General features: G+C 39.3%; 1 protein-coding gene across 1 annotated transcript in view; it reads left to right on the top strand.

Moving 5' to 3' along the window:
- MRPL47 (mitochondrial ribosomal protein L47) overlaps positions 1-14,540 on the top strand; it is a 32,018-nt gene that overhangs the window by 14,204 nt on the left and 3,274 nt on the right. The window contains exon 4 of the mRNA XM_053710165.1: positions 3,154-3,250. Within this exon, the coding sequence (XP_053566140.1) occupies positions 3,154-3,250 (97 nt within the window). The remainder of the gene's footprint in view (positions 1-3,153; positions 3,251-14,540) is intronic.

Here is a 14,540-nt window from a genome sequence, read left to right as displayed (position 1 = left end):
AAATGAGAGCTTGATTACCATTCTCCAGGGTGCCCATTGTGACTTAAAAAATGGGCATAAATTCCACTCTCAGTACCACCAGAATGCCACTAGTTGGCACATTCAAATATCTGACATTATCCAAAGGCATTAACAGGAACCACAGTTGTATATTTTTTATTATATTTTTAACTTTGAGAAATATTCAATACAGAGTGCTAAGAAACTAACAAATTTGATTAATTATAGCTATTTAGAGGGAGGGCCATCGAGGTGGGATAAAGGACTTGGTAAATTATATAAGTTCTGAATATGGCTAATCACCATAGTTGTACGAGTCTACTAGATGGAGCTTATGGGTGAAATATCAGAAAAAGGTTGTCAGCAAATTTTACCTCTGGGGTATTCCTCTATTTTAAGGCGAGCATTTCCTTTGACATCCTAAACAATAAAGGTTTTATATTATGAAATGCTATAGATCATTTGTGCAGCGTATTAAAGGGACCTAAAACAGTATGAACTAACATACGTTTCTAAATAAATAATGCAGCAAAGCTTACCTGCAAAACGGTTTCTGTTTTAACACCCATTAACTCCTTTAATTCAGGCATAGTTTTGTTTGCAACAAGACCCCCCTGGGCATTTCCATATATGGATGATGCTATCCAGGCAATAGCTTCATTGTAGGGGGCAAAGTCACATGACATCTGACTAATGCAGTGCACAGTATAATGCTGAAGCTTGCCCATGGAAACGAGCAAGCCTCTTGGCAACAAACAATAGCAGTACCTGCTGTCCCTCCTCTACTTGCATAAGTAATTATCCTCAGATGCACACTTTGTTACATGCTACCACAACTGTTTGGAGTAGGACACTGATAAGGGGGGTGGAGCAGGCTACACTTGGCAACCCTAAAGTGTAAGTCATTTTGCAGATTTTAGGAATTTTTTTTAAAATACTTATGGGGGCTATTTACCTCCCCCTTTTTTTTTTTTTTTTTTTTTTTTTTTTCTTCACACACTGTTTTACTTCAGTTCACCCTTTTGTAATATGCACATAACTCAAAATATTTTATGGCACTTTAAGGTCTTGACATGTCTGTGCAATAGTGTTAGAAGCCATAAATGTGACAGAGTTACAAGCACAGAGTTGATGTATCATGTAAAGATGATCAGTAGTTTTGAAGCAGAATGTTGTAACAGTCTATTAACAATTTGTCAAAAAAACATAATCCGAATAAAGTAATATAGCAAATTGTCCCATGGTAGGGGTTAAAATAAACAAGTTTGACCACGTGTCATAGAAAATACAGAGATGGAAGGAAGTTCCCTGTCCTCCCAAAAAGATACTATTCATGAATCATCCATGACCTTATGATGCATAAATGGTGTCTAGTCAGCCAATACTAATGGCCTATGACTAATACAATGGTGGAATTAGGTAGACTTCAAGGCAAGATTAGAACTTCTATGTATGAAATATGGAAATGGAATACATGTTGTTTATCCTGCTTCTGTGTGTTCTTCTTTAGTCTCTTTATTGGGACTGTTTGCTACATTGTTCATTGTGTACAAGGAGCAATGAATGTCAGTGATGTTGTTGTGAGAGACTTTTAACCTCTTCACTACTGGGAATTTCAGAGAAAACTTGCCCAAAGTGCAGAAGAATTTTTCCTTTCACTACATTTAAATAGAAATAAAGCTGTGTTCTTTTTTTTTTTTATTTACCTATCCAAACTATATATTTGTTGTTTGGTAGAAAACCCAAGGTATTGAACTAGGCCCATTTTGGTGTATTTCATGCCACTATTTAGCTGGCAAATGCGATCATTTAAAAATAAAAAGTTAACTTTTTTTTCCCACAAACTTTTGGTTTCTGTCTGAAATTATTTACATACCGCTTGGGCAGTCATAACACAAATAGTTGTAAAAGCTTCTCTGGAATCGTCTTTGTTCAGAAATAGCAGTCCTTCATGGCTTTGTGACGTGGTATTTTTTTTTTTTTGGTAATTAAAAGGACGCTTATTGCAGCTGCGCACCACACTTCTGAAATTCCCAGCAGAAAAGGCATTAATAAGTTATCTGGCGGCAAGGGTAATATTGTAGTGTAGGTATTACACCAAGCTCTCTTTCCCTCCCACCCCCACTTCTTACCACTATCTTAGGTACTGGCATATTATGAAGTTTTAAAGCTTTTTTTTTTTTTTTTTTCTGCAGTGTAGGGATCAATGCTCCCTTATCATATGAAGGCAGATGCCTTCTGCCCCTGGCTTCAGTCTTCTCTGTCAAAGCTTACAGCGGGGACCGCATTATAATATGCTGGGCAAAGTACCTATGTCCATTTGGCGCAAGGGGTTAAATGCACTTTAGGAGGGGCTTTTTTTGTCAGCCCAAATCTTTGCAGAACAACGTAATTTTTGTTGTGTGTTTGCAGATTATCCGCTGTCCCTGCCAATTGGCAATAAGTCCCATCTGTATAGAATCTTCTTGAAGCTGTGAGGGGCACAAATTCCCTGCGTCTATGTAATTTCCTTGGTCAAAAGATCAGCAAGTACATGAAGAGTGGACCCTGTAAAGGGATAGTCTAGTCAAAATCAAACTTTCATGATTCAGATGGAGCATGCAATTTTAATCAACTTTCTAATTTACTCCTATTATCATTTTTTCTTCATTCTCTTGGTATCTTTATTTGAAAAAGCAAGAATGTAAGCTTAGGAGCAGGCCCATTTTTGGTTCAGTGCTTGCTGATTGGTGCAAATATTGGCTGATATATTCAGCTAGCTCCCAGTTGCGCCCTGCTGCTCCATCAATAAAAGGATACCAAGATAATAAAACTAAATTGATAATAGAAGTAAATTGGAACGTTGTTTAGAAAAACATATGCTCTCTGATTTAATACAAGAAAATCTTTTTTGCCCCTTTAACTGATAACAACAACCTTTAAAGACTTCAATTGAATTTGTTTTGTTGTCACTACTACTGTAAATTGAATATGATAAATGTGGCTTGGCCCTTGAAACTAACTACACATTTCTAAAAAAAAAAAAATGTTTTGTAGCAGGTTAATTAGTTTATATATTTATAGTAGATATCATTTTTAAAATCAAACATTTTCAGGCGAACAGACTGAGTCATTCTCTGGTATAATACAGAACACAACTCTTTCTCCTTTTAGGTATGTCTTACTTAAAGAGAAAAACATGCTCTTAACGTTAGAACAGGAATCTAAAAGACAGAGATTGGCTATGCCAAGTCCAGAGCGTCTGACTAAGGTGAGAATTTGGTAATGCTAATGAACTGTTTGTATACCTTGCATTTTATCATGATGGCATGAAAACCTGTTCATATTAAGGTATATTTAAGGCACATGTAACTGAAATTATTTCCAAGAGAAAATGCAAAACACATTAACTGTATATAAGAAAAAAACACTACAATAATTGTTTTCTAGTTTGCTTAGATATATGCATTTATTCCATAGATATTAAACTGTACACATATTACTTATTTTTCCTACTTTAACTGTAATTTTGAGAATTGTAGTTTTTCTACGTCACCCGAAAAGGCTGGAGCACATTCCCTGGAATTCAGAGCCTTGATTCTCCTACATAATGCTCAATGACTACCCTATGTGTAGGAGCTGCGCCATCCTCTAAATGTGAGACTGCTATACATTATTAATTGCATTCCATGGAGTAGAACAGCTTGACTGCAGTATATAATGTGCTGTACCTCCTAATAATGGATGCATCACAGAAAATAATGGACTTTTCTGTCCCTTTAGTCAGAATAGTGCCAGAAGTAACATTTATTTATTAGACATGTGCATATATCATTATTAGTTATCTGCGGTTTCTGGATATTAGATAGTTCAAACACCAGACTAGTAAGAATACAGATATTTTGAGTTGCATTTCTTATATATCTATTATATATCTAGTACTGGTACTTTGTTATTAGTTTGCAAAACAAATAGTGTGTAGTATATGTGTGTGTGTGTGTGTGTATATATGTGTATATATATATGTGTATATATATATATATATATATATATATATATATATATATATATATATATATATATATATATATATATATATATATATATAATGTGTGTGTGTGTGTAAAGAGAGAGACAAAAGCAAGAATAATTTCCATGCCTGTTCATTTACATTGCAACTCAGGGTGCGCATTCTTTTTGCACACTATTCCCCTCCCACAGAGAAAAAATATCCTGTAGCATATCAGTCTGACCCTGCCCAATGACAGTCCAGCGCCGAAATACCAGGCAATTCTTCTCTGAACAAGAGAAACAACAACCCCAGACGATCGTTTCGGCCTTCTGTTTGCCTCGTCAGTGAGGTGCAGTTGTATCTCTCTAAGGGCATGTGTGCACGGGGTCCACATCTGGATTACCCATTACTCTTAGGAAGACCCAAGAGTAATTTACATAAATGTGAAAAAAGAGAAAGAGAACAGCACTCCTGAGATAGAACAAAAGCTAGAATAACTTCCATGCCTGTTCATTTATATTGCAACTCAGGGTGCACATTCTTTTTGCACACTATGCCCCTTCACAGGGAAAAAATATCCTGTAGCATATCATATGTGTGTGTGTGTATATATGTATGTGTGTGTGTATATATATATATATATATATATATTTCCTATACAAATGACAGCACTCTCAGGTCTTTTTTCAAAATGAGATCAACAAAAGTCTCTTTTTTTAATGGAACGTTTTCGAGGAGCTTGTCCCCATCATCAGCATAACACTCAAGTGTAACAAAACATATTTTTATACAAACCAATTAATCAAATCTTAACAACCTGTGTCTCTCTTGGTGTCCCAGAAAACCGCCAACCACTCGTGTTTGGAACGCACTATGCGTTCCAGTGCTTTGTGACCGGAAATGCCTAGTGTCATGTGACTTCCGGTTTCGTATATTTACAATATATCTTATCCGTGCAACATTTGCTTATTTCAAAATCATGCTCCAAAATATATTTACTTACTATATGTCTATTAAACTTACATAGACACTATATCCCCTTATCATGCTTGTGATCTTATGATACACTTACTTTTCGCCACTGCAGCGTAATCTAACCAATCTCACATTAGTGTGTTAGTTTAATTTGTGCCAACTTTATATTTCTACTTTCCACTTTCCCTGTGTAGTCTATATGGTGTATCAGTGTCACTGTGTGGGTAATTACATTTATGTGTGTATTTGCGATCTGCTTGTGTTAACTGTGCCCTTTTTGTTTCTCTCCGTTACCATGGTTACCCAGTAGTGCTGGCTATGCATTCTCTATGGCCTAGATTTGGAGTTCGGCGGTAAAAGGGCTGTTAACGCTCCGCGGGCTTTTTTCTGGCCGCACCATAAAATTAACTCTGGTATCGAGAGTTTAATCAACTGCTGCGTTAGGCTCCAAAAAAGGAGCGTAGAGCATTTTTACCGCAAATGCAACTCTCGATACCAGAGTTGCTTACGGACGCGGCCAGCCTCAAAAACGTGCTCGTGCACGATTCTCCCATAGGAAACAATGGGGCTGTTTGAGCTGAAAAAAAACCTAACACCTGCAAAAAAGCAGCGTTCAGCTCCTAACGCAGCCCCATTGTTTCCTATGGGCAAACACTTCCTACGTCTGCACCTAACACCCTAACATGTACCCCGAGTCTAAACACCCCTAACCTTACACTTATTAACCCCTAATCTGCCGCCCCCGCTATCGCTGACCCCTGCATATTTTTTTTAACCCCTAATCTGCCGCTCCGTAAACCGCCGCTACTTACATTATCCTTATGTACCCCTAATCTGCTGCCCCTAACACCGCCGACCCCTATATTATATTTATTAACCCCTAATCTGCCCCCCACAACGTCGCCTCCACCTGCCTACACTTATTAACCCCTAATCTGCCGAGCGGACCTGAGCGCTACTATAATAAAGTTATTAACCCCTAATCCGCCTCACTAACCCTATCATAAATAGTATTAACCCCTAATCTGCCCTCCCTAACATCGCCGACACCTACCTTCAATTATTAACCCCTAATCTTCCGATCGGAGCTCACCGCTATTCTAATAAATGGATTAACCCCTAAAGCTAAGTCTAACCCTAACACTAACACCCCCCTAAGTTAAATATAATTTTTATCTAACGAAATAAATTAACTCTTATTAAATAAATGATTCCTATTTAAAGCTAAATACTTACCTGTAAAATAAACCCTAATATAGCTACAATATAAATTATAATTATATTATAGCTATTTTAGGATTAATATTTATTTTACAGGCAACTTTGTAATTATTTTAACCAGGTACAATAGCTATTAAATAGTTAAGAACTATTTAATAGTTACCTAGTTAAAATAATAACAAATTTACCTGTAAAATAAATCCTAACCTAAGATATAATTAAACCTAACACTACCCTATCAATAAAATAATTAAATAAACTACCTACAATTACCTACAATTAACCTAACACTACACTATCAATAAATTAATTAAACACAATTCCTACAAATAAATACAATTAAATAAACTAGCTAAAGTACAAAAAATAAAAAAGAACTAAGTTACAGAAAATAAAAAAATATTTACAAACATAAGAAAAATATTACAACAATTTTAAACTAATTACACCTACTCTAAGCCCCCTAATAAAATAACAAAGCCCCCCAAAATAAAAAATTCCCTACCCTATTCTAAATTAAAAAAGTTACAAGCTCTTTTACCTTACCAGCCCTGAACAGGGCCCTTTGCGGGGCATGCCCCAAGAATTTCAGCTCTTTTGCATGTAAAAAAAAACATACCATACCCCCCCCCCCAACATTACAACCCACCACCCACATACCCCTAATCTAACCCAAACCCCCCTTAAAGAAACCTAACACTAAGCCCCTGAAGATCTTCCTACCTTGTCTTCACCATCCAGGTATCACCGATCCGTCCTGGCTCCAACATCTTCATCCAACCCAAGCGGGGGTTGGCGATCCATCATCCGGTGGCTGAAGAGGTCCAGAAGAGGCTCCAAAGTCTTCCTCCTATCCGGCAAGAAGAGGACATCCGGACCGGCAAACATCTTCTCCAAGCGGCATCTTCGATCTTCTTCCATCCGGAGCGAAGCGGCAGGATCCTGAAGACCTCCAGCGCGGAACATCCATCCGGACCGACGACTGAACGACGAATGACTGTTCCTTTAAGGGACGTCATCCAAGATGGCGTCCCTCGAATTCCGATTGGCTGATAGGATTCTATCAGCCAATCGGAATTAATGTAGGAATTTTCTGATTGGCTGATGGAATCAGCCAATCAGAATCAAGTTCAATCCGATTGGCCGATCCAATCAGCCAATCAGATTGAGCTCGCATTCTATTGGCTGTTCCGATCAGCCAATAGAATGCGAGCTCAATCTGATTGGCTGATTGGATCGGCCAATCGGATTGAACTAGATTCTGATTGGCTGATTCCATCAGCCAATCAGAAAATTCCTACATTAATTCCGATTGGCTGATAGGATTCTATCAGCCAATCGGAATTCGAGGGACGCCATCTTGGATGACGTCCCTTAAAGGAACAGTCATTCGTCGTTCAGTCGTCGGTCCGGATGGATGTTCCGCGCTGGAGGTCTTCAGGATCCTGCCGCTTCGCTCCGGATGGAAGAAGATCGAAGATGCCGCTTGGAGAAGATGTTTGCCGGTCCGGATGTCCTCTTCTTGCCGGATAGGAGGAAGACTTTGGAGCCTCTTCTGGACCTCTTCAGCCACCGGATGATGGATCGCCAACCCCCGCTTGGGTTGGATGAAGATGTTGGAGCCAGGACGGATCGGTGATACCTGGATGGTGAAGACAAGGTAGGAAGATCTTCAGGGGCTTAGTGTTAGGTTTATTTAAGGGGGGTTTGGGTTAGATTAGGGGTATGTGGGTGGTGGGTTGTAATGTTGGGGGGGGTATGGTATGTTTTTTTTTACAGGCGAAAGAGCTGAAATTCTTGGGGCATGCCCCGCAAAGGGCCCTGTTCAGGGCTGGTAAGGTAAAAGAGCTTGTAACTTTTTTAATTTAGAATAGGGTAGGGAATTTTTTATTTTGGGGGGCTTTGTTATTTTATTAGGGGGCTTAGAGTAGGTGTAATTAGTTTAAAATTGTTGTAATATTTTTCTTATGTTTGTAAATATTTTTTTATTTTCTGTAACTTAGTTCTTTTTTATTTTTTGTACTTTAGCTAGTTTATTTAATTGTATTTATTTGTAGGAATTGTGTTTAATTAATTTATTGATAGTGTAGTGTTAGGTCAATTGTAGGTAATTGTAGGTAGTTTATTTAATTATTTTATTGATAGGGTAGTGTTAGGTTTAATTATATCTTAGGTTAGGATTTATTTTACAGGTAAATTTGTTATTATTTTAACTAGGTAACTATTAAATAGTTCTTAACTATTTAATAGCTATTGTACCTGGTTAAAATAATTACAAAGTTGCCTGTAAAATAAATATTAATCCTAAAATAGCTATAATATAATTATAATTTATATTGTAGCTATATTAGGATTTATTTTACAGGTAAGTATTTAGCTTTAAATAGGAATCATTTATTTAATAAGAGTTAATTTATTTCGTTAGATGTAAATTATATTTAACTTAGGGGGGTGTTAGTGTTAGGGTTAGACTTAGCTTTAGGGGTTAATCCATTTATTAGAATAGCGGTGAGCTCCGATCAGGAAGATTAGGGGTTAATAATTGAAGGTAGGTGTCGGCGATGTTAGGGAGGGCAGATTAGGGGTTAATACTATTTATGATAGGGTTAGTGAGGCGGATTAGGGGTTAATAACTTTATTATAGTAGCGCTCAGGTCCGCTCGGCAGATTAGGAGTTAATAAGTGTAGGCAGGTGTCGGCGACGTTGTGGGGGGCAGATTAGGGGTTAATAAATATAATATAGGGGTCGGCGGTGTTAGGGGCAGCAGATTAGGGGTACATAGGGATAACGTAGGTGGCGGCGCTTTGCGGTCGGCAGATTAGGGGTTAATTATTTTAAGTAGCTGGCGGCGACGTTATGGGGGGCAGGTTAGGGGTTAATAAATATAATACAGGGGTCGGCGGGGTTAGGGGCAGCAGATTAGGGGTACATAAATATAACGTAGGTGGCGGTCGGCAGATTAGGGGTTAAAAATTTTAATCGAGTGTCGGCGATGTGGGGGGGCCTCGGTTTAGGGGTACATAGGTAGTTTATGGGTGTTAGTGTACTTTAGGGTACAGTAGTTAAGAGCTTTATGAACCGGCGTTAGCCAGAAAGCTCTTAACTCCTGCTATTTTCAGGCGGCTGGAATCTTGTCGTTAGAGCTCTAACGCTCACTTCAGAAACGATTCTAAATACCAGCGTTAGAAAGATCCCATTGAAAAGATAGGCTACGCAAATGGCGTAGGGGGATCTGCGGTATGGAAAAGTCGCGGCTGAAAAGTGAGCGTTAGACCCTTTAATCACTGACTCCAAATACCAGCGGGCGGCCAAAACCAGCGTTAGGAGCCTCTAACGCTGGTTTTGACGGCTACCGCCGAACTCCAAATCTAGGCCTTAGTGTCTTGCAATCTCTATATGGCCATATTCCCATTTATTCCTTCATTGCACTTAGACTTTGTTGTCTATTGGTTACCCCACTGCAATCTATTATGCATGTGTATTTATCCTTCCCCTAAATGAAAGTATTGCGTTACTCAGCCCCTCTTATCTTAGACCCTTTTGTCTTAGATGGTGTCTGCTTAGAGGCTAGTGGTCTAATTGTGCCTATATGCAGCTTACATTTTTTACACATACATTTCTGACATATAGTTTCCCAAATTCTAGTTTTGCTATCCTGATATTTTATACATTTAGATGTAGCATGTCCTCTTAATTAATGCTTTTTATTGTTTTCTCCTCTATGTTGTTATTTTTTGTTTGTTTTTCTAAGATTGTCTCTTTGTATGAGGGATCTTCGAATGTCCCCACTATGGTTCAATTGTCTCCTAGACTTCTATGCGCCGGATCTGCATATATAAGTTGCCATTCCACTTTAGATTAGCAGTCTATTTCCATCTTGCTGTGTCTTTAGATGTTGTCCATACTCTCCATGCTTATCTTTTTGTTGTAATAGGCTACTGTGTATCAAGGTTATGGGAGTAGTTGTTTACTGGTAACCTGCCTTTACTATGTCTTACTCCAGGAGTAGTGGGAGGCACTTTCATGTCTCCCCCTGCTCCGATCATAGGTTTATGACTAGGGCACTACCCCCCTTGGGATCTGTGTCTCAGTCGTACCTTGATCTGGTGCACAGTGTCTGGCCATCGTACCTTTGTTTGTGTCTCCTACCTACACCAGTGCCTTAAAATCAGGTGCTGAGTTAAGCCCCCCTGGGTGTATTGTACCCAGTCTATACATCCATTCTGCTTCTCGTCTGAGAAGGGCTTTATTGCGATCCCCTCCTCTGTCAAGCTGGGGGATGTGATCAATTAAGATGTATCTGATGCTTGAGACTTGATGCTGTTTTTGGGTGCAATGTCTGGCTACAGGTTGATCTGAACTGCCTGTATCTAGTGCCACCCTTATCGCCCGCCTGTGGTTAGCCATTCTTTCACGTAGCGTCCCACTGGTCTTGCCAATATAGAATTTGGCACATGGGCAGTAGAGTAGGTAGATAACATGTGTTGTATTGCATGACAGAGAGTGTTTGATGTAATACACTTTGTTAGTGTGCGGATGGTGGAAGGTCTTAGTGGCTATTAGGCCATTACATGTGGTACAGCCCAGGCATTTATATGAACCTTTGATGTTAACCTTTTCTTTCTTTAGATAGCATTTTTTGGGGTCTGTTTTGACCAGCAGGTCCCTTAGATTTGTACCCCTCCTATATGCAATCATTGGTGTAGGGGTAACCACCAGGTCACGGGGAGGAGGAGGAGACAGAGGCCACACATCAGGAGGGCGGGGAGGAAGATACAGGCCAGCACGCCGCAACAGAATGAGGACATAGTAGTCAATCTCAGTGAGCACATACTAACTATAGCAGAAAGACAAGTCCTCAACAAAGGCCTAACATTCATACCAAGCCATAGCACTCCAGAACTAGAACTTAAAATAGATATGTACAAACATAATAGAGTGTTAAAAATCAAGGAATTCTTCCAAGACACCCCCACACAAGAGACAGGAATGTCTTTATTAGATAAATGCAAAAAGGCAAGTACATTTGAACCGCATAGCAATAGTGCGTCAACTTAGACTTACATAAGACTTACCACGCAGGACTTTGAAACAATAAGAGTTAACAAAAAATGGACACATAACTTAACACAAGAAGAAAGGCAAGCCATCAAAACTTTGCAGGATGATCACTCATTGGTCATTCACCCCGCAGACAAAGGCGGGGCCATTGTCCTTTTGAATTATTCGGACTATAGAGAGGACATCCTGCAACAGTTAAGTGATGTCGAAACATATACCACACTAACAAGAGACCCCACGGGCAAATTCAAGCAGGAACTTGACCAAGTTTTAATACTTGGAGTCCAGCAGGGATATCTTAATGAAAACTTATATGAATTCTGCACTACAAAATACCCAAAAGTGCCAATTTTGTATACCACGCCCAAAATCCATAAAACCATGGACAGACCACCAGGGCGACCAATTGTGTCGGCGGTACAATCCATGACACAACCAGTAGCACAGCTACTTGACATACTACTGCAACCCACAGTAAAGAAAACAATGTCTTATATCGCTGACACAAATGACCTCATACGTAAATTGGGGGATGTTGCTGTGGAGACTGGGGACATCCTGGTAACCCTGGATGTCAACAGTCTCTACACCATCATCCCTCATGACAAAGGACTTACAGCAGTCAGGAACCATCTCATTGAAGATAGAGAATATGAGGGACCTCCAATTGAGTACTTTATGACACTTATGCAATTTTGTCTCACACATAACTATTTTCGCTTTGAAACTCAATACTACTTGCAGACATCAGGCATGGCGATGGGGTCAAATATGGCCCCATCGTATGCCAACATATATATGTCTGAGTTTGAAAAGACATATCTGTGGAACAAAGATATAACATCTATAATATTCTATGTAAGATATATAGATGATGTCTTTTTAATCTGGAGGGGAGGACAAGACACACTATTAGATTGGTTCCAATACATTAACAACACGAACACACCGGTGCGATTTAAAATAACACACAGTGTAACAGAAGTACATTTCCTGGACCTAAATGTATACATACAAAATGGTACATTAGGTACTACACTGTATTATAAGCCCACCGATAGGAACTCCTTACTATGTGCCACTAGCTGTCACCCACCAGCGTTACTCAAAGGAATCATTAAATCACAACTGATGCGAGTAATACGCAATAACACAGATAAAGCCACAGGGGTCTCCCAACTTCAGTATATGAGGGACAAATTCATACCACGGGGGTATAAAAAGAATATGGTAGATACAATCGTACAGGAACTACTACCGTATACACAGACAACTCTTATGAACAAAGAAAAAAACAAAGACACACCAAATACCAGTGAGGCTGGTAAGATCCTAAGGAAACACTGGCCCGTGATACAATCGGACCCAAAACTAAGATTTGCTCATAACCTCACACCAATGATTGCATATAGGAGGGGTACAAATCTAAGGGACCTGCTGGTCAAAACAGACCCCAAAAAATGCTATCTAAAGAAAGAAAAGGTTAACATCAAAGGTTCATATAAATGCCTGGGCTGTACCACATGTAATGGCCTAATAGCCACTAAGACCTTCCACCATCCGCACACTAACAAAGTGTATTACATCAAACACTCTCTGTCATGCAATACAACACATGTAATCTACCTACTCTACTGCCCATGTGCCAAATTCTATATTGGCAAGACCAGTGGGACGCTACGTGAAAGAATGGCTAACCACAGGCGGGCGATAAGGGTGGCACTAGATACAGGCAGTTCAGATCAACCTGTAGCCAGACATTGCACCCAAAAACAGCATCAAGTCTCAAGCATCAGATACATCTTAATTGATCACATCCCCCAGCTTGACAGAGGAGGGGATCGCAATAAAGCCCTTCTCAGACGAGAAGCAGAATGGATGTATAGACTGGGTACAATACACCCAGGGGGGCTTAACTCAGCACCTGATTTTAAGGCACTGGTGTAGGTAGGAGACACAAACAAAGGTACGATGGCCAGACACTGTGCACCAGATCAAGGTACGACTGAGACACAGACCCCAAGGGGGGTAGTGCCCTAGTCATAAACCTATGATCGGAGCAGGGGGAGACATGAAAGTGCCTCCCACTACTCCTGGAGTAAGACATAGTAAAGGCAGGTTACCAGTAAACAACTACTCCCATAACCTTGATACACAGTAGCCTATTACAACAAAAAGATAAGCATGGAGAGTATGGACAACATCTAAAGACACAGCAAGATGGAAATAGACTGCTAATCTAAAGTGGAATGGCAACTTATATATGCAGATCCGGCGCATAGAAGTCTAGGAGACAATTGAACCATAGTGGGGACATTCGAAGATCCCTCATACAAAGAGACAATCTTAGAAAAACAAACAAAAAATAACAACATAGAGGAGAAAACAATAAAAAGCATTAACTAAGAGGACATGCTACATCTAAATGTATAAAATATCAGGATAGCAAAACTAGAATTTGGGAAACTATATGTCAGAAATGTATGTGTAAAAAATGTAAGCTGCATATAGGCACAATTAGACCACTAGCCTCTAAGCAGACACCATCTAAGACAAAAGGGTCTAAGATAAGAGGGGCTGAGTAACGCAATACTTTCATTTAGGGGAAGGATAAATACACATGCATAATAGATTGCAGTGGGGTAACCAATAGACAACAAAGTCTAAGTGCAATGAAGGAATAAATGGGAATATGGCCATATAGAGATTGCAAGACACATAGAGAATGCATAGCCAGCACTACTGGGTAACCATGGTAACTGAGACAAACAAAAAGGGCACAGTTAACACAAGCAGATCGCAAATACACACATAAATGTAATTACCCACACAGTGACACTGATACACCATATAGACTACACAGGGAAAGTGGAAAGTAGAAATATAAAGTTGGCACAAATTAAACTAACACACTAATGTGAGATTGGTTAGATTACGCTGCAGTGGCAAAAAGTAAGTGTATCATAAGATCACAAGCATGATAAGGGGATATAGTGTCTATGTAAGTTTAATAGACATATAGTAAGTAAATATATTTTGGAGCATGATTTTGAAATAAGCAAATGTTGCACGGATAAGATATATTGTAAATATACGAAACCGGAAGTCACATGACACTAGGCATTTCCGGTCACAAAGCACTGGAACGCATAGTGCGTTCCAAACACGAGTGGTTGGCGGTTTTCTGGGACACCAAGAGAGACACAGGTTGTTAAGATTTGATTAATTGGTTTGTTTGTATAAAAATGTTTTGTTACACTTGAGTGTTATGCTGATGATGGGGACAAGCTC

Source organism: Bombina bombina, chromosome 4, assembly GCF_027579735.1.
Source record: "Bombina bombina isolate aBomBom1 chromosome 4, aBomBom1.pri, whole genome shotgun sequence".
In the NCBI taxonomy this organism is placed as follows: domain Eukaryota; kingdom Metazoa; phylum Chordata; class Amphibia; order Anura; family Bombinatoridae; genus Bombina; species Bombina bombina.
The sequence above is the reverse complement of the archived record's forward strand: the minus strand, read 5'-3'. Positions and strand labels throughout refer to the sequence as shown.